The sequence below is a fragment of the Dreissena polymorpha genome, chromosome 16 (assembly GCF_020536995.1).
Source record: "Dreissena polymorpha isolate Duluth1 chromosome 16, UMN_Dpol_1.0, whole genome shotgun sequence".
NCBI lineage: Eukaryota > Metazoa > Mollusca > Bivalvia > Myida > Dreissenidae > Dreissena > Dreissena polymorpha.
This window is the reverse complement of record NC_068370.1, coordinates 22,857,813-22,880,012: the sequence shown is the minus strand read 5'-3', so window position 1 is coordinate 22,880,012 and position 22,200 is coordinate 22,857,813. Positions and strand designations below refer to the sequence as shown.

Below are 22,200 nucleotides of genomic sequence, written 5' to 3'. Positions count from 1 at the left end.
ATTCCATAATTGGACCAACATAAAGCTTTCTCCAACTAAAGGACACGAAAAGTGATTGAAATTAGGCAATTGTTCAATTAAATCAAATTATGTGAAATTTCTATGCACATCGGATGCATAAATTTCTAAGAAGCTGAAAACTCCATTACTGTGACAACTTTTTTATGCGGGTACTCTTTGGGGAAACAATAATCTTTTTGATCTAGTATCCTGCTAAAACTCACTTACATTAAGAAAGCTGATATTTATATTGAAATTCATGGGGGCTAAATGTCAACAGTGCAAAAAGAACACTTATGGTATTTCATCAAAGGTGTGAATTAAAAGCGATCGAAGAATTGCCATACATGAGTACTGATATTGAATTGTTTAATACATGTATCATTATATAAACAATGTTTTGAGTTATGATGGAAGTTTTAATTATAACCATGAAAATTGTGTTCTTAAAGCTCTTTAGACCACGAATAGATCTATGATTAAATCAAATGACTTTTACATATTTTGTCAGCTAGTTGACTCTTATGTGTTCTATATAAAATTATGCTTCAGAAGGATGTTGATTTCCTAAGTCAGATTATAAATATTATCAATTTCATACATTTGACATTCAGCAAACGATTGCTTCATCGTCATTTAAATATATGTAATGTAGCTGTTTGTGGAGAATTATATAGATATTCATTTACGTCAGCAGATTTAATTATGTTAACATTCCACAGTATTGTTTAAATATTCAATTATGGAAATATCATGATGTAAATTATCTAAAATATAAAGCTTTAAAAGATTTTAATAGGGGTTAAACACTCTGGTGTTCGATTGTCATGGACATTTTAAATATTTTTTAATTAGGTTATGTATTTGAAAATTCCAACTTTGTGCAAGTAAATAGTTTTATTTTCGAGTTTAAATGTAGACTAATTGACAATGTTTAACATGATTGATTTGGTAAAATGAATTACAGATCTCTTTTATACATGTTGTGTAACCTCTTTAGAATATGTAGGATGAATACACATACTGCCAAAAATACAGAGCAATACACGAACGTGATTTCTTGTACTTCTACATAATATACACAATATATCTTTAAAGTTTCGTGTCAAACAAGGAAATACAAGTTTGCGACACAGAGTGAAAATGGGCACAAACCAACCACTAACGACCGACTGACCAACCGACCAACAGTATATCCCCTCAAATTAAATCATTCTCGTCTGGTAATTATTGTTGCTCATAATTGAATTGTTTACATTAACTAATTTATTCCCTTAAACAAACTGCTGATAACTATCAACTCAAATGTTATAGATATAAGAAATTAAAAAGTAAACAAATTCTTGTTCTTGTTTAATATAAGCAAGTTATTTTTCCTTGCAATATTGTTACTGTCTTAATATAATCAAAATGGGATTCACTGCTTACACTTAGCATAACATACAGACGGTATTGTACGATAAATACATGTTTTGATAGAAACGTCTTCACAAGTCTAAACGACTGTTGGGATAAAGGCCATGTTTTCTTTTTCTTATAAACAAGTCCAATAATCGATTGCATTAAACATGAAGCAATGTCTTCACGTGATACATATTACAAATGAAATCAAGCATTGCATACGAACTCACAACGAATTAAATTCTCAAGCTTCTTCTAGTGAAATTATTGGATATGTTTGATAGCAAATTGCAAAAATTACCAACGAATGGACTTGTGTGTGAAATGATCGTAATAATGGTATTTTGGAACTGTATACGATCATTTTACGAAAACTGTCTTTCGAAAGTCTCAAAAAGATGTCTCAGAATCTCGATGTATTAATTTCTAGCGATTAAATCTGTCTCCACAAATATCCGTCAATCTCAGCGTTATGCTATAACTTGAACAGCGAAATTGCCCTCGCAATAGTGACAATTTGTAACGAAATGCCAAACTAAATCCGCTAAGAATCGCTACCAGACAATTGTGTTGGAGATCCGTTCGCAAAAGACATAGTCGTTTAACACTTTAAATGATTAATACGTGAGTTTTGGCGTAATAAATGTGTTATTTGCGATTCGGTTAACATTGAAGAGATGTGAATTTCTTTCCTTTCACTCATCCAGAGAACAACGGCATTTTCTCCTGTTACACGCAAGGGATTAGGAAACTCAAACTTAACTGTCTTTTCTTATCACTGAAAGTTCACACATAATTGTGTACTTAAGGGTACACAGTTGTGGTGCTGAACACATAGCTATATCGACGAAACAATTCAAAATACAATATATTTCCTCCAACTTGCCATTCATTCAGTAAACAATCGTCAGATTCATTCGATGATCGGACAAAATAACGACATACGGTGTTCTGTAATAATCCAAATAGCCATCAGCTTTATGTAGATAGTTATTGTTGCTGAGTTAAAAGTAAACTAATTGAGTCTTTTATGCAATAATTGACAAATCAAATAATTCCAAGATATTTAAAAAAATGTCCTATGAAATATGAAGCATGTTGTACATACATATGTTTGCAAATGTTCAAGTTCTAAGAAAGAAAAGCTTTTGCTCGCTATTACGCCCTTATATTTAAGCAAATTAAGGCAGTGATGAAGTGATGAATCATTCATTTCTATTAATTTTTAGTCTGCATTAACAACGTGTTGTCATATTGAAAGACATATTTTCATGGTTTTAAGGTCGTTAAATTGAAGGCTGATACAGCATCATTTACAGTCGGCGCATTTCGCCTAAATCAATGCTTGTAATTTTATATAGTGAAGCTTGACAGTTGATAAAATATCTTATCACAGTCTTGCATATTTTCTGAATGATGGTAATCTGTAACGTGAATATGAATGCACACCTTAGTTTACAAAATGGGAAAAAACAACAGACTTCTTCTCTAAGAGTTTGATGTTAAGTTCATGTAAAAGGGGAAGTAATGTATGTTTATATATGTGGTACCAAGTTTGATAATACGTATGGATGTGTGCTTATTATTATAGATTTGCATTCAATTACGTGCACCATATTGTTTACATTATTGATCCGAAATTCTACAGATTTATAATGAGTAATTTCTTTGTATGCATATATAGCTTAGGTGTTTAATTTGGATTATACAATCTTATTGTATTGGGAAAAATATATAAATATGATCACTTACGTTTTGGGGCTGGTAGCGTCACGGCCGTCGTGTTGGCCGACTGTCCCGTGGGAATCTCGCAATAGTCGCCCTCAAAGCCCGGACTGCACTCACACTGGTTGATGAGTGAACCGAAGAAGTAGCTGAAGCACAAGAGAGTCTGGAAATAAGCTACATAAGGTGAAATATATTTATCTCTGTGGAAGTTGTATATGTCATATGGCATATAAACATATAATAATTGTATTCAATAATATTAAAGATAATGATTAATTTTTCTTTTTACAAAGGGTTTAACATTTTCCTTAAAAGATTACACTCAATCAATAAACGTTTTTGAGATTTCAGATGTGAAATCAATAAAGCTATCTCTTAAAAAGGACCCGTTCACAGATCTGTCAAATATTCGAAAACAAAGTGAATAAGGAGGATCAAACTAACAACACGAAAAATACCGTTTTCTCAATCAATATCTGTTGACATTCATACAATATGGCTAATGAGATCCAAATGAACTAAACTATTGCGAGCTGGTTATGTCTCACTTCAGCCAAAACAGGAAAACTGCACATAAATATTGCCCGCTTCCCTGGCCGTCTAATGTTTAAACGTAATGGCACTATTTTCAAACTCGGTCAATATAATATACTATAATTAACATTACTGTTCTGAACAAATAGTATGTGTTTATGTCTATAAGCCTTATCGTTTTAAAATCTAATCTAGATATTTACACTAAGTGACCCTACTTCGAACTCGGCCGAGATAGCATTAGGGAAAATCGAGGGGTAAGAGCCAGAACGTGATAGGTCCACTCTTTATCAAAAATAACTTTTTGCACGATTATAAAGTTATTCCAATGGTCTTCAATTTGAACTATACCCCGGAATCATATAGTGTATGCAACATAGTTAATCAGACAGAATCAGTGTGCACTAAGTGCTTCTCAACAATTTTGGTGTATGCCAGAATGTTTTATATTCATTTCATGATTGCAAGAAAGCTTTAAGTGCACTTAAGTGTTTTTGGCACCATACGTTTGCATACATATTGAGAGAAAATACATGTGCCAAAAAGATTTAAGTGCACTTAGATCATTAAAAAATAAGCCAGCTGTGACTCTTATTTAAGGTAAAAACAAGAAGTATTTACCTTGTTAAGAACATACTGTATCTGGTTTATATCAAAAGGAATACACAAACTCTTGAGTTAATTAGTAATTAGACAGGGAGGAAAATTACTCATCTGTGTTTATGTTGATCAAAGACATCGTTCTCCCACTAAGATGGTAAAATAATATCATTGTTTCATCACCTTTATCAGCGAATGTTCATGCTTATGAAAAGAAGATATTTTCAAAGAAAACTGCTTTCACAGTAAAAAGTTAGATTTGTAAGTCTTAGATTTGTGTGTAAAAAAGGTGTTTATTATAATCAAAATACTAAATGCTTCAAATTTGAGCTTGAAAGCACAGGAAGAAATCACTGCTTATCATTTGTTGAGATTGTGCAGTGATTTATTTTATCCTTGCATTATATGTCTCGCCGACTTCAGTGCCACTCTATTCGTTCACTATAGACAGGTTTTATTGCTAAGGTTAATTTTATGGTTATAGCATTCAAGTAGTTCATTACACTTTGAAAGTTTGAAAAAAACATGTTAAAAGCTGTACATCTATTCACGTTTTGATTTCAAATAAAAGTTTAACATGCAAAAGTGTTGCTTTTAATTTTACCGTGAGTTTTTAACGTCCAATTTTTTATAAACAAATCAGATCATCAAATTTGAAGCAATATGTGCAAACAACTGTCATACAACATTTATTACAGCATGGCAATATCAGGAGAAGACTGGGAAGAGTTTTCAAACATGAAGATGAACCATTCAGTGATGAAATGGAAAGAAAAAACAAACCAGAGTGTGTGGCTACCAAACTCGAAACAGAAGGCTATAGTATTCATCAGCCATTTATCACATAAGGAATAGAAACCAATGATTAAGAATTAAAGTCTAGCAATATGCCACTGCTCCAATGTGAAAAGGGGGATAGTGATATTAAAAGTGATTAATTTTTTTTTTTTGGCGAAGCTTGTTCAAAAAAGATATTAAAGAACTAAAAGGGCCCTTTTTCAGCCGTGAAGCACTGAAAATGAATCAGAATTTAATGACGATGTGAAAGATCCAACATGTAAGGTACACCAGAAAGAATTGAATAATTCTGATTCAGACACTGATTGATACAAAATCAAAATTCCACATCGACGTCAAAAAGTCAAAATCAAAATATCCGGTTTCAAAAAAGCATTGTTGACGAATCGTAATAGAGATAAGCTCTGGAAAAGAAAACAAACTGTTCTATCGAGAAAAACGCGTGTGAATCCAGGAAGACCTTATGTCTATCATGCAATACAGAAAGCAAAACAGTAAAATTACAAAACATACCGAGCAAGTACTCCTCTCATGGAAACAAATCGACAAAATCTAGATGATCTGCATGCAATCAACGGATTAAAAAGGAAAATTGTGAACGATGAGGACATTGCCTGATCAGTGCCATTAATATGTCAGCAAATGAGTTCCCTTCACATAAAAATTGTGTAACTTTTAACTCTTGTATGATGCCAAATTTCCAATTACAGCAGCAAAGAAGAAAGACCTTCTATCACTTTGCTCTAATGGAATAATTCCTTCAGAATATCACCAGTATTTCAAAGATATTCCATCTGATAAGACAACAAGGGACTGTCTTCAAGAACCAGATACACTGGAAGAAAGTGAAGATTCAGAAGTGGAATAGAAAATCTGAATATTCACTTTTTCCATTGTGAAGATTGGAGACTAACAAGTCCATACTGATTGATATAAATGTATTGTTACATATGCATGTCCTGTAAAATTCTAGAATGTAAAAGGAAATAACTATGTTCTCCTAACAAAGAATATCTCCTATTATGATTATTAATATGAACTTGTGCTAAGTACTCATGTCTCGTTTAGTCTCTCAAAATAGATGCATAGCACATGACTGTTTTGCCTAAAGGGAACTAAGTCGTGTGTGGCATAGGAAAAGCAGGGCACTATTCTTATGCATCAATTGCAGTTAACACTGTCGAACTCTGAGAAAATATATGTTAAACCTTTATGCCATAATAAAGAAAGTGCTGTTTTGAACGCAAATGCATTAAATATTTTATGCACTCCTATAATATGTTTATAATACTATAACCATACTTTTACCTATATTATAACTTAATATTATGCTGATATTCATACGGAAATAAAAGTTGTAGTCTGTCAAACTTTCTTTTGGGTGTTTCTCCACTATTTGAAAAATGGAGTCATTACGTTCTGGCTCAAACCATTCGAAATATGGTCTCACCGAGTTTCATGATTGAGCAATATATGTGGCTGCTTGAGTGTTAACAATTAAAATGTTGACGACGGACAACGGCTGACAACAAAATGACCACAAAACCTAACCATGAGGAAGTTTTGCTAGGGTCAGCTTAACATTATAAATAGTTTATAAATATAAATAAACACAGCAACATTATTGCATTCATTTTTTAAGCCTGTTTTATACAGGTGACCCAGCTTCGATCGTTTACTTCAATCTTAATGTAAAAAAATGTAATGTTATGTCATAAGTATTGGTATTCAAAGAAGACAAAAATGTTATAAATTATGTTTCATAGAATCACGTTACGTTTTAATCCTGCTGCTTTTTTGTATCAAACCGATGCGAATTTCAATTGACATGAAGCTGTTATGAAAAAAAAGCGTTTGTAATTCACATAATTATCTATTCAGGTACCAAATAATTAAACGTGTGAAGTTGAAGTTAGAGAACTTGAGTAGTTTACATACACTTTAAAGTTATGGGGCCTTTAACAAACGTTTTAATACTTACTCATGAGAGACAGATATGAAGATTGTGTACCATATAATGCTAGGTTCTTAAATATTGGTATTGAGAAGAGATTAATATAATAATTTTACATTTTTATTTAATTTTGACCGTACTTAGTGTGTGGTCAAGAAAAGCCATACACATGTTAAGCAAAGTCAGCAATTTGATGGTTTTTTCATCAACATCAAGGCGGTGACCGTATAATTTATCATATTTTATTAATTTGTATGAACTACCTATGTTATCCACTTAAAACGTTCCCTTTAAATTGATTATTAATGTGTTAAGTGTTCGATTTTCAAGCTTTTGTACCGGTTAAACACCTGAATCATTCCAAGGCGATTAGTCTAATTGTTAACATTGTTTAAAGGTTAATGTTATAATCTACGTATTATTGTGTATAGTATCTTTAGGCAGTGAGTCGTTCGCATCAAACAAAAGACTTGCGGACAACACTTTTTCTTTTGTTATCGTTTGCAGAGTTTAATTGTTCCTTTATATTATGACATGACAACTAGTTGTGTTGTTATTGTGTTCATTGAATATCCACATCAGCTTAGAAATAAACTGTTTTAAAATATTAGTTTTAATATTTCAATAGTATGTTCAAGTATATTATCATTTGTGGCTAAGCCATCAAGAAAACATGTCTTATTACCACTCTTAAAATCAAATTCAACCAAATATGCTCCAAACGCTTCCATTGAACATCTCCCTTTTTGTCATCATAAACTTGTGCATATTAAACACCAGCTTTCAACCAATAGACATATGCAATATTGTTAAATAATTACTTTTTAAAGATAACTTGAATTCGCGGAGGTAGTCACACAAATTTTAATAGCTGTATGTCTATAAAAAGTCAGTTCAGTAGAAGAAATTTAAACCAATTGAAAGGAGCACGTTTTGTATAATAAATGAAATTTTTAAAATATCAATCCGCATTAAGAAAACTGTATTTATTAAATGCTTCTCCGTTTGTATTTATATATATATTATATATTTAAAACCTCTTGTTTCGAATATATTTTATATGATTTAGTATTATTATTCGCTTCCAACAAAAGTGTGTATTAAACCAAGTTAATCCACATTTAGCATGCGAACAGTCTGGTGAATAAACTCCAACTACTAATTACTAGTTTGAGTTTTATTATTCTGTGTGCTATTTTATTCGAATAGATGTCGTTTAGAAACAATTTCTGCATATTTTAGTTTGAATAATTCAAATGCTTTTTGAAAATGACTTCATTATCCTTGTCGTGAATCAAGCAATCCTATACTGTCGCATGTTTTTGTCAGTATCATAGGAGAAGTAAAATTAATTGTTGCATAAGGTATTGATTAATCAGCCAGACTTAAATTCATTAATTTTGTAGAATAAAATTGTTATTAAATATAGTAATAAATGTGAATCTCAAAAGTAGTAGTCCAAAAGTACAAACAAGACAATATGTGTTTCAACGGGCTTTTATACACATCGTGTAGTTTAAGGGGGCCATAAGTAGGGTTAAGCACTTTCGAAACTGATAACGCTAATACCGATACAAGGTCGTAAATGTTGTGATGTCCGTGCAAAGGTCAGACATGCTCACCCCTGTGTGACATTTATATTTAATCCGAAAGACATTTATATTTAATCCACAAACTATAGCTGTACTACACACATTAACAGGTCTGAAATCATATTCGGCCAGCGTAGCTCCAGACCAGCCAGCCAATACGCGCAATCTGGTAAGAAGCTATCGTGTCTGCAAGAAAGTCAAAGTTTCGTGGTCTTAATAGCGGACAAGTTAAGTCCTGGCCAGACTACGCACAGGCTGGTTTGGAGAAACGCTGGTCGCATATGGCATAAAATCAATTTTATCATGCGCGGATTATACAATATACATGCAAGTTGTAATTTATACTTGAAAGAACGTTTTTAACACGATTAAGCCAGTCTCGAAACCGAATTTCCTTTTGCAATGTCTTATATTTTAACACATTGTTTAAACATTCAGAACAACAAGGCATCATTCAATAAGATTATCGCAAACAACCATATTTTATTGTGTGTTAGAATAAATGTAAACAATTTCTGACAAACGTTATCTAGTTCTGTAGAAGGCCTACAGCAAATATTTACTATCAACGTACATTTGTACATTTATGAAATTAATTTTATAAATCTTACACATAAGATGAAACATATTAAAAAACAAATGAGGTTAAGTATCTCTTGTGCATATTGAACACTCGGACAAGAAACAGATAAATAGTACACCGTGTAATATATATCCGCATGCATAATATTCGCATTACATGGCGCAATGAGAAAATAATTATTCTCAGCACGATACTGCACGCTTTAGGCCGACTAAACGCACTGTATGTGGGTGGTCAGGAGCCATGTAAGAAATGATAACATCCGTCTTAAAAGAACGACATCTACACCGATTTCTTCTTTATGAGCGAGTTCATGGTTTACATACTAATGTACATGTGTTTATGGTAGGTCATTAAAACCAATAAATCGGCAGAGGAGTGTGGTCTATATTATTTAAATCTCTATACATTAAAATGTTACCGATACGGTTACAGCAAAGAATAAAATTTAAAATAAAGAGGAAAGTTCGCTTACTATATAGGTAAAATAGTTTTCATAGGTGAAACTTATGCTGACACGCAGTATTTGTACACATACAAATTAGCCGTGCTATTTGTCAAGGGGGTTTAATGCCTGTGCATAAAGTGTCGTCCCAGATTAGAATGTGCAGTCCGCACAGGCTAATCAGGGACGACACTTTCCGAATGTATGATATTTTCTGATTAAAGAAAGTCTCTTCTTAGCAAAAATCAAGTTAAGGCGAAAAGTGTCGTCCCTGATTGGTGCGGACTGCACAGACTAATCTGGGACGATACTTTAAGCACATGCATTCAACCCTCTTTTCAAAGAGCACGGCTCAAATGCTTCTTGTGCACGAAAACAGAAACGAAACCAGAAAAGTGACTTAAAAACGTAGATAACGAACTAAATCACATGCTTTATTTGAGGAGTAAGAAAACAAGAAAAGTGACTTAAAGACGTGATATATCGAACTAATTCACATGCTTTATTTTAGGAGTAAACGATATTTAGAGTATGCAATATAGCTCTTTTGCCACGTGTGGTCCTTATTAAAATGGAGCGTGAGGATGTATTTCGTTTATTGTAAAGACAAGTGTTTCATTAAGGCACTTAATACTATTTAAAGCCAATAAACCCTCAAAATCAACGAATATTTCGTACAATATTTCGAAAAAGATATAGTGAACACATAAACAATAATGTTCCTTATAGCAATAGCAAAAATTTAGACTTAAGATGTGGTCTGGTAACATAGATTAAACAAGATACAAAATGCTCTGTTTTTCTTTTGTTTTGCGGAATAATATATTAAACACGTGTTCATGTACCAAGTTAGTGTACGTGTGTCGTATGAATTGATATCGTTGCTGGAAATTAAAGTGGACTAAAGTGGTCCACACAAAAATAAAAAACAAACATTTTGTATCTCTTTAAATCTATGTTACCATTCCACATCTAGCATTCAAATTTTAGCTATTGCTTTAAGGAACACTGATGTTTTACTGGTTAACTTTATTTTTTAGGAATATTGAATAAAATATTCGTTGATTTTGAGTATTTTTGTTACTTATATACAATTTCTAGATCAGTGATTTATCGATTGCGCATATTTCTTAAATACTAATGTTTCGTTTCGTCAGTTGTAGGTGAGCGTCAAACTAAATTTCCGCAGAAAAAATATTATTTTTTCTCAAAAGCAGCGATCAATTAAAGACTAATGCCATTATATTTATGGGGATTTAGTATATCTTCGGTTTCTTGTTATATCTACTGTACTGAATTGAGCATGTGCTTGAACTTTTGATTATTATTCGAACGGATTAGGTCAATCGGTATGTTTTCAATCATGGCTAATTTAAAGGTGGACTGGTTCATTTGTGGATTGAAATTGGTCGGATAAATTGATATAACCAAAACGCCAGAATGCATGGTTAAAATGTGTGTAATATAAATAACTGCCATTATAATTGTTCGTCATGTTACACCTCCTCATCGCGTGGTTGGTTTTGATTGGTTTTGAAACATTCACTTAATAGTTAACACGTAATTTAACATTAATGATATGTTGATTTACTTCAGTCTGTAATTAAAAGAACGCGAGTGAACTTAAAAGAAGATTATTATGTCAGCAATTGAAATGGCAGTTATGAGTTTTAAGTTTAATAACTGTTGTTTTTGCGGCTATTGCTGATATGTCTCAACAACTGGTTTAATTATCAAATTTACAATAAAATTTCATGACTAAAACGCTTGTATGAAAAAGATCATGAGCGTTCATGCGAGTAAATCAGTACTAATACCATCAAACAAATGTCAATGAAACTACCATGCAAAATAGCATTCAAACATGTCGGATCGACACGTGAAGTATCAACCAAAGTATCATTAAGATTCTAAAATTCTAACGCTCGTATTAATATTATCCATGGCCCACACAGAATAGTATAGATAACATGCATATTAAAGGAATGACGGAAATACGTAAGCTTCAACTAGTTTATTGTATAGCTTGGAAACCCAGGCACACCCAGTTTCTTTTTTATGCAAATCACTTTATCTATATCATCGCCTAAAGAGAAGAATAGACGGCACTACGATTCGATCGATTCAGCCCGGAGGTATAGAACGAAAAAAACTGCCTTTTGTTGAGAGGAACTTAATTATTAGTTAATTATTAACAACGAGTCATGTTGGTTTTCTGTTGAGCGAGGTTGGCATTACGATGGGTCAAACTGACAAAACTCGGAGTTAAAATAGGATACGATTGATTCATTATTGTATATATCTCAAAACATACACAAAAAAGAATTGTATTATAAAATAATGAAACTGTGCTTTACGTAATTTTTAAAGTAATTTATTTAAAATATTCCACGTACATAAGATTCTTCACATTTTTATTTCAGACACACCCACATATAACATTCGTATTCCCAAATGTTTATTTCTACAAATAATTGTGATCTTATTGTATGTCTTGTAAGTAATTAGTAAATATAAAGTGTGCAGTTGCAATATCAGATGCAATTATGTATTCCCATAATAACTAACCATGTTAACCAGTTTATAACACTATCGTCCAATTCGATCTTCTATTCTATGAGCTTGTATAAGCTTTACTGCTGAATAAATGGTGTTGTTGGTGTTGTTGTTGTTGATTCACGTTGTCTTTCGTTTGAGTCGATCATACATTTGGTCGAATCATTGTGGTATTATGTTCGTTCCGAACGACTTAGTGTCGGGTGAAAATGGTCTTAGTTAAATACACTCATAATATGTCAATTGAACTAAAATTTATGCAAATTCAACTCAACTTGGTGTTAAAGTAACTTATCATACGCCACAGAGACCCATCAGCATGTCCAATTTTAATAGTATGAACACAAATTGACTAAACGTTAAGCAACTCTGATCAAACATGATGTCAACTTGACTAAAAAGTACCATGATTTGACTCAACTTTATTCAAACTAAACCAAAAATATCCGTGTCCTTAAATAGACGGCAGTTTTGGCGTTTATTACTGACGATGTCTTTCATCGATTTATCTTAACTGGTTCTTTGCTAGTCATCATCATCACCATCATCATAATTATCATATAAATCATAATCATAACAATAATAATAATAACAATAATAATAATAATAATAATTAAAAAATAATAATAATAATAATAGAAGTAGTAGTAGTAGTAGTAGTAGTAGTAGTAGTAGTAGTAGTAGTAGAAGTAGAAGTAGTAGTAGTAGTAGTAGTAGTAGTAGTAGTAGTAGTAGTAGTAGTAGTAGTAGTAGTAGTAGTAGTAGTAGTAGTAGTAGTAGTAGTAGTAGACGTAAAAGCAGTAGCATTAGTAGTAGTAGTAGCAGTAGTAGTAGTAGTAGCAGTAGTAGTAGTAGCAGTAGAAGTAGTAGTAGTAGAAGTAGTAGTAGTAGTAGTAGTAGTAGTAGTAGTAGTAGTAGTAGTAGTAGTAGTAGTAGTAGTAGTAGTAGTAGTAGTAGTAGTAGTAGTAGTAGAAGAAGTAGTAGTAGTAGTAGTAGTAGTAGTAGTAGTAGTAGTAGTAGTAGTAGTAGTAGTAGTAGTAGTAGTAGTAGTAGACGTAAAAGCAGTAGTATTAGTAGTAGTAGTAGCAGTAGTAGTAGTTGTAGTAGTAGTAGTAGAAGTAGTAGCAGTAGTAGTAGTAGTAGTACGTTTTTCTGCAAATTAATGTACCCTCGGGGTAACTAGATTGTTTTTAATTGGAAAAAATGTCAGCTTCTTAAACACGTATAAAATATCCATTTAAATTCAATTTACATACGGCGTCATACCGTGATTTAGCAGCAGCAGTAGTAGTAGTAGTAGTAGTAGTAGTAGTAGTAGTAGTAGTAGTAGTAGTAGTAGTAGTAGTAGTAGTAGTAGTAGTAGTGGTGGTAGTAGTAGTAGTAGTAGTAGTAGTAGTAGTAGTAGTAGTAGTAGTAGTAGTAGTAGTAGTAGTAGTAGTAGTAGTAGTAGTAGTAGTAGTAGTAGTAGTAGTCGTAGTCGTAGTAGTAGTAGAAGTAGTAGTAGTCGTCGTAGTAGTAGTGGTAGTAGTGGTCGTAGTGGTCGTAGTAGTGTAGTAGTCGTAGTAGTCGTAGTCGTAGTCGTCGTAGTCGTCGTCGTAGTCGTCGTCGTCGTCGTCGTCGTCGTCGTCGTCGTCGTCGTATCGTCGTCGTCGTCGTCGTAGTCGTCGTCGTCGTAGCCGTAGTCGTAGTAGTAGTAGTAGTAGTAGTAGTAGTAGTAGTAGTAGTAGAAGTAATATGATTATAGGTGTTACCTAATTTACGGGCAAAATCTTTTTTGATAACCATGTATTTTTAATAAATATATGGACATTATTGGGTTCAAAATATTATAGTTGTTTCAATAATAAAGTAAAGCATCAAAAAATAATAATCTTCAAACGAGTAACATGTTTTAAGATATGGCATCTTTTGAATTTCTGCTGGTTCGGTGGCTGCGGTATAGTAGATATGGTGTCAGCTAAGTCACTGGGAGGTATCTGTATTGATCCCTTAAGAGGGAGCGTTCTTTAGATCACCCTAAAGACACTTAGTACTGGTCCTACCCAGGAAACATTTTGTTTCCGCAAATGTCTCAATTCAACGTAAGCTTGCTAAAGCAGCATGCACTGATTTAACATATTAAATCAAAATATGTAATGTGTCAAATAAATTTTGATTGACAGGATTTTTTTTAAATTATCAATGTATAATTATATGGAACAGAAAGACAGCATACTTGTTTTGCAATTAAAATAGTTCATTAATACAGGTATCTTGCAGGGTTCTAATTTTCTTTCTTTTTGTCGCCACTAAAAAACTAGCAATTTTGTAGCAATTCATAAATCACAGTATAAACTGCATACACTTAGTTTGTAGCTGTATAGTTACACTTTAAATGCAAATAAACATAATGTTATATCATCCATATTTGTTTATTTAAACATTCAAATAACACATACAATACAACATAGATTATCAGTAATCATATGAGCTTATTTATATGTCAGTCATTGTCTTTCATGGCTAAGCCTCTAGCAGAAGCATGCACAAGATGTTAGTATATGTATATATTGAGTACATATATAAAAAGGTATGTGGTATTGTATGGAGATACAAAACCCTTCACATCATTCATTCAACTTACAATAATATTTACGTATATGAAATTTCAAAGTGATTTTATCTTTTGAAAAACTATAGAACTAATGAAGTAACATTTTATTACCTTTTACAAAATTTACAATGCCGGTTTTTTACTAGCGCATAAAACATTTATCATGGAACAACAAGTAACAGCCAATTTATTAATTACACAATAGAAAGGAAATCATATTAATGGCATTGTGCATTATCTAACCAAGCTAAACTAAATTTTCTACTGTTCAGAATTACACTATCTTATTAAAAATGATCAAAACAGGTACTTAGTGCTTTTACATACTTGTGGTAAGTTTTATATCAATAGTTTGATATGTATTGGCAGACACTCGCCTATAAACAAACTAAAAGTGCATGGGAACTTTCATATTTCTTCAGCATAATTGCCTTCAAATTGTTAATTTTACAACCCTTTGACAATGTTTGCACATCTGATCGTATAATGCCATAGCTGATTTTTGTTTATAGATAGACAGATATAGACCTTTCAAAGTTCTATAAAAGCTCACACGCGTTCCATCCAAGAAAACCAACAGAACAAATAAATAAGATCACCACAGCTTATAACTGTGTGTATAGCTTGGAAACTTTGATAGTTCAGGAATCCCTCCTTTGTTGATTTCTGGAAACCAAAACTGTCAGTGTTGCTCGATAGAATGGCTTGTGTGATGCTCAGCTCTTGCCTTGACAGAACAGCTTCTCAAAAACGGGAAACCAACAAATATGTTACAATTTTAATAAATGATGCAGACAGTTTATAAATGTCTTGGTTTTGTTTTTGATTTCGAATCTGAGAGATTTGTTACGAAATATTTTGGTACGAAAATCCAACGGTATTAGATTTTCTTGTTTAAGGCCTAAACTTCATATAGTGATATGTAACCTTTTGGGATATCGGCAAATTCCGAACATATGCGGTGTAATTTTAAATACGTTTAAAATAAGCTAAAAGACTAAAAAGTAAAATCGGAATATCGTTAAATTTTGTGACTAAATGTTTTTCTGATGGATAACAACCACAACTCACCAGAATATTGCCCCTGATCACACGTAAAACTGCTGTCTGAGAGCGAATGGAAAATGCGTCACGAATTCTGAAAAGTAAACACTGGACGCTGTATGCGCGGCGGTTAGCTCCCCTTAACAATTTGAGAGCTCGAAATCAACGCCGATGTTCATGAATTCAGCGAATCATTTTCTTAAATAGTTTTATTCATTGATTTGTGAGGATAATAATAACATAAAGATATTTAATAAATCGGATCAAATAAATTCGCAACTAAACAAACGGAGGCAGAACATGGACAAGATTAGTATTCAAGGGGGATAATTGCATCGCGAAAATATATTTCGCGTGGTATTTTTTTTTTAGATGCATCCCCTATGCATATTGTTTTGTCTAAATATCCATATGTATGAATGGTCAACGCCCGCTACGCGGGCTTTTGTCCGTATAATTATTTTTAATGATTATAATTATTATTATCAATTCAAGTCGATATGGGTTAATTATTACTGCTTGTAACGAGTGTCTGTTATTTTTACATTTAATATTTACTGGCCCATTGGGACATTATAATGAATTTGGTTTTATTAATGCAACGGAATCGGTAACACTACGCAATCTTCGAGTTTCTGTCGCATACATGAAACATGATTGATGTCCGTTGTTTAGATAGCAGATCACACCTGATATGTTATGTAATGTCGTGAACCACCATACAATACAATGTTAGCCCGTCAAGTACCATACAATGTTATGTAATGTCGTCAACCACAATACACTGTTTTATGTTCATTAATTCCATGGAAGTATATCTCACAAAATAGCATCGTTGAAAAGTTGACTTTACGACGTGTTATTTGGTCACCACGGCTGCTGATACTCTGTGTGCATTATTGCGATTCTATTGCCTGACTGCCGGAGAAACCTCGTAACCACGAACTGTTATTCAAATAATACAGAACGCAATGTCGCGGATGCTGTAAATCCTGACACCAATTTTGGCATTGTATTTTCATTCCGATTACTCAATTAGGCCTTGAATGGTTTCAGCCGTTGCTGGTGACTGATGTATATGTTATAAAGGAGTGTGATGAATGCTTATGCCAAATAGAACAACACTTTTCCTAAAATACAGCGGCGTTGATGTTCATTTATTTGGATAATTTGTGCATTATTTCATAGCGTTTCTCATACTTATAAAATGCTACCAATTAATCTTGTATAATATGTTAACTTAGTTCATTTGCAGGATGTGTAAATTAACTTATTATTCGTTCGCTCTTATCTTTAGACTTTGGAACGATGCATCCACAACGCAGTGATTTTGGCTGTTATATGCTGTTTTTTTATCGGGATGTAAAGGGTTAAACATCCGGGTAAACAAATATATCTTCAGATCATATGAGACGTGTTATGAGAAAACTAGGCTTAATGCTTGTTCGTAAAGTGTCATCCCAGATTAGCCTGTGCAGTCCGAACAGGCTAATCAGGGACGACACTTTCCGCTTTTAACACATTTTTCGTTAAAATGAAGTCCCTTCTTAGCAAAAATCCACTTTTGGCGGAAAGTGTCGTCCCTGATTTGCCTGTGCGGACTGCAGAGGCTAATCTGGGACGACACTTGACGCACATGCATTATGGCAAGTTTTGTCAGAACGCGACTCATATACACTTAGCATATGCTGACTTCTCTCAAGACAGATATGCATATGAGGTACATTAGCTACATATGAAGTTTTGTATGGAAAAAGTAGTAGCATTAATTTCAGCCACATTTTACACTTAATAATAAATGTGAAAATGCGTAAATTATTAAATGTATGTGCAAAAGTATATCAAATAATTATCTTGGTTTTGCTTTTGGAAGGTACTGATCGTTAAATATTATAAGACTGTTCATATTATTGTTTAGCTACCGAATAATCCATGATATAAAATAAACGTCAGTACATTTTGTCACTGGAATCAAACATTGAATCTCACAATAGGCTGCAGCATTAGGAGGGTATTAGAAACACTAACACGCATATATAAAGAATGTCCGCAAAAGAACGTGGGTTCGAATTAGTACGATACATTGCGTGACGATTACGATGACCGTTTCTTCCACAGAGTTCTTGAATAATTCATGCAGAAATGTATTCAATGTATTGAATCAACGTTATGTTTTGTATCACTCAAAATATATTAATAATGTTTATCATTGATTTCATAATGGTTTTCACAATAATAACTGTATGTTGCATACTATGCTTAACGTAATTTATTTTCATGGTGCGTAAATGTGTTTTATGTACGTTTTTGTTCATATCAGCGTGACAACTACCGCGACTGTTAATCCTATCATCCCCATCATTGGTTCGGAGAGCAATGCGATCGATACTTTTCTACTGGAATAAGCTATTTACTAATGTTCCTCAACATTTTCAAAGTCATTGTAAATGTACTCTGTTATTATGTTTTTACATAATTTAAAAGACTAATGAGAATTATACGATACATTCAGAGTTCTTGAATACTAGATGAAACAATATAAACAATAATGAGAATCACCGCTCTATTTTGTATCCAATCAATCGACCATAACAAAACAGTCAACATTATCTTGAAAACAGATCATTTCTTTCCCTGTTTGCCAGTAATGTTGTCATAAATAATTTAGAATTTTAACAGATATTGTTAAAAATTATAATGGATATAACTTACATGAAATCGCAATTGTCCTATACTAATAATACTGCTTCAAAATGTTTGTAGACGCCAATATGCTTATGCAATTCGGTTTTTTTTAGTTTAATTTATGGGCTATACTGTCTGGAAGATTGCATACATATGTATATCTGTAGTGGAATATCGTCTACTGTATAAAGCAATTTGGAATCAACACGTCATAACTGCATATATGGATGATTTTGCTATAAATTACATATCCATGTCAGAATGATTTTACACAACAATATCGATATATAGTATTGATAATACATTACATATCTTTAACATATATGTTGTTTCTTGTATGCAATTGTGTACGTATGTTTATATATGAACAGATGATAAAATAAAATAAAATGCCCTCTCGACGACCATTCAGTCCTCCAACCTAAGAGTCAAATAAGGATGTATTACTTGAATAAGAATACTTATGCAGTTAGTAGTGGGGAAGCAGCCATCACAGGAAAATTGCGAGTTGGTAATCTGATCGTTGTGATAAAATTGTAATATTTGTATAAACGGCGAAAAAATCCGACTTAAGAATACAAAGATCCTAGTAAGTTGTTCAGGTCATTACTTATTGAGTATTTTAATGGTACAGCATGCTTTAAATGCCATGAGTGGCCTGCATAGGAGAAGCATTGTCATAAAAGAACCTGCTTTGCGGGAGCGTATATGAATGTAACATTCACATGTGTCACTAATTGATATATTTTTAGTTGCTAAGAATCTTGTTTATTTCATTTTAAGAAGTCGCATACGTGTAACTAATATTAACATTTCTAAACTCATTGTTTTAATAGCTACTAGTATTTTAAAATATATTATATGTGAATGAATGCAAAATTAAATTGAACAAATTTCAGACGAAAGTTACCTTATTTTACACATGATATATAAACCATAATCGTATATCACTAGTAAATTGTGCAGTTAAACTTTAAAAATACATGTATTCAATCTCGTGTTAAGTGATATGTTATGTTACTTCAAAATTAAAACATGATTAATACAATTAGATTGCCTAAACCCCGCTTGTATTTTTTAGATTGGACATATAAAGATTTTGCTTTCAGCAAATTAACAACATTTTAGCAAAACAATTTGTTTTATTAATGAACACAAAGCGGTCGTTTATTTAATCTGACTTTATTTGTAATCCTCTTATTTAAAGCATGAATAATCGTATTAGCAATGTATTTTTTTAATATAGTAAGTCCGGTGTGGAATATAAAAACTGCAGCACATTCTGCGTTGAATGATTATATGGGTCAACTATTGTTGGTTTAAAAATCGTAAAGAAGATCCGAAATTACCAGTGCACGACGCTCATTAGATCCGAGTAAAATAGTAATACGCAAATTATTGAAGCGACGTCTTTAGTATTTACAAACAAGTCGCTAGTTCTTTCCACAGGCTGAGATAAGATTTCATGGACGATTTCATCGGAAAGAAACCTAGCGTTCATTATCTGTCACGAAAACGTCATTTAGGTAAAGACATAGACATCTTTTTTTCTACAAAAGCATAACCCAGCGATTAATTCGAAAATGCGTTTTAATTATTTGTATAAGTTTAATGCCCTTACGTTCGGTTGAACTGTTATACAAGTTTTTACTATCCATCGAATATGCTCAATGAGCCCAACGCATTTTTGGTATTATATATGGTAACAATATGGGAAACAATACATCAGATATCCTTACATAGGTATGAAGCATAAAGGCCTCATGCGTGTCTAAATGACAAGAACATGCAAATTGTCTGTTATAGTTGAAGAAACAGTATATATTGGATAATTTCAACATGTGGTTTGTTCATCTCTCTTTTTGCATGAGTATGTATGTTTAATTTTGTAATAAAAATAGAGTTTATATGGGAAAGGTACACATTCTCATGCTCAAGCGAATCTTCGAGTGTTCTAGAATTCTTCGACGTGTGACTGCGACGAAGCGAAAATGAAATGGTATATACAGTTAATATTACATTAAATTCCACAAATATTTTCTCCTTAAAAACGTGTTTTTAAACTCGAGTTTATGAACAGCCTCCCGTTTATCAAATGGCAATTGAGTTGTTTCCATTGAAATGACGAGTACATTTTAAATGTTGAGAATGCTTCCTGAGTTGAGAACGAGCTAAAAGCATACCTGGTCGCAGAAAGGACTATACATCAACTTCACCATATGTTCGTGGTACACTTTGTACACTTACGGAATCGGAAAGCCTGACAGAAAAAAGTTTGAAATGAAGTTTCTTACCTGCATCGTCCGCCATTAAGACACAGGTTCGTCCCGTGGTCCGGGTCACAGTGGGGGCCATACTGGCACTGGTCCCCGAAGAACTTGTCATAGCACTGGCACGAAAAGGAACTATAGTCCGCGGAGGCGATGCACTTGCCGAGATAGGAACAGTGCTTCAGGGAACAACCCAGTTGCGCTGTTACCAGAGGGTCCACTATCTCGTACGTGATGTTGAAGCCAAACACATCGAGGAGATGTTCGATGACTCTGAGGTTGCGGTTGCCGATGAAGTTCACTTCTAGACGCAGGAGGAGGCAGGGTTTACGCGTTTCTAGAGGGATTGAGAGATCGTAGTTCCACAGGATTTCGCCGATGTCGTCGCGATTCAGATGCAACGTTGGACTCTTGTAGGCGTCGTAGCTTGAGACAAATACCGAATCCTTCATGTAGAACTCCGTAAAATACAGGATGATTTTCTTGTTTGGTGGTGCGCGTATCAGCCATTCGCACGAAATCGGCGTGGGAAAAGGGCCCGGGAAGTTTGTGGTTTGGAGAATTCCCTGCGGCTTGTCAAATTCTCCGCCACAATTGGTGAAGACCTCGCGGGAATATGCATAGCGCAACAACAGAGCTAATGTAATGTACGTTGATAGAAAAAGAATTTCTCGCGCCTTGGATGTCATCTGAGTTATGCCGTTCAACACCTGGAAGGCTCCAATACTGAATCTAGAGCGTCGTATGTCAGGAAGCGTACTCTGGTCTCATTCCTGTCTGTTACGGAGGGCACAACCTGAAATTGTCGGACTAATAGTTACTTTGTTTGTTTCTGGCATTTTTGTTTTGTACGGGAATACATAAAATATGTATCATGGTGTGAGAATGGTGATAATAATTAAAACAGATGAAAAACAAGTAAACACAATACTGGCTATAAGCCTGATCCTTATTAAAACGTTGTAAACACGTTAAATATTCGATAATGGAAATAAATGTTGATACGTTCTGTATCACAAGAAAATATTCTATGTCTGGTTTCGAACACTGTACCGTCATAATAAGTGCTTTTTTGACAGGTTAACATCCTAAATATGATTTATGTCGCACGCTTTGCAAGTTATACACATTTTAATGCATCTCCTAATGTGGCATTTAATTTAGTGGTATTTTGTTAAATCATTTTCATGCATAACATTTTGAAATTTGCATTATAATACATACAATTGTTGATAACCAATCTATGTAGGAAGTCATATGTGTAAAACAAATATTACCCAGCTTATGGATTTAATGAAAAAACTCAAGGATAATATATACTTACATGTAATTATATATATACAATTATGTTATAAGTGCGAATTTTGTAACTAGCAAGGAGCTTATACCAGTTGAATCATTGACAACTTCAATCAGA

The 22,200-nt window shown here is 33.1% G+C and overlaps 1 protein-coding gene across 1 annotated transcript in view; it reads right to left on the bottom strand.

Moving 5' to 3' along the window:
* Positions 1–21,472, bottom strand: part of LOC127861711 (uncharacterized) — a 57,902-nt gene extending 36,430 nt beyond the window's left edge. The window contains exons 1-2 of the mRNA XM_052400398.1: positions 20,808–21,472; positions 3,154–3,275 (exon numbers count right to left, since the gene is read on the bottom strand). Of these exons, the coding sequence (XP_052256358.1) occupies positions 3,154–3,275; positions 20,808–21,472 (787 nt within the window). The remainder of the gene's footprint in view (positions 1–3,153; positions 3,276–20,807) is intronic.
* Positions 21,473–22,200: the final 728 nt, after the last annotated feature.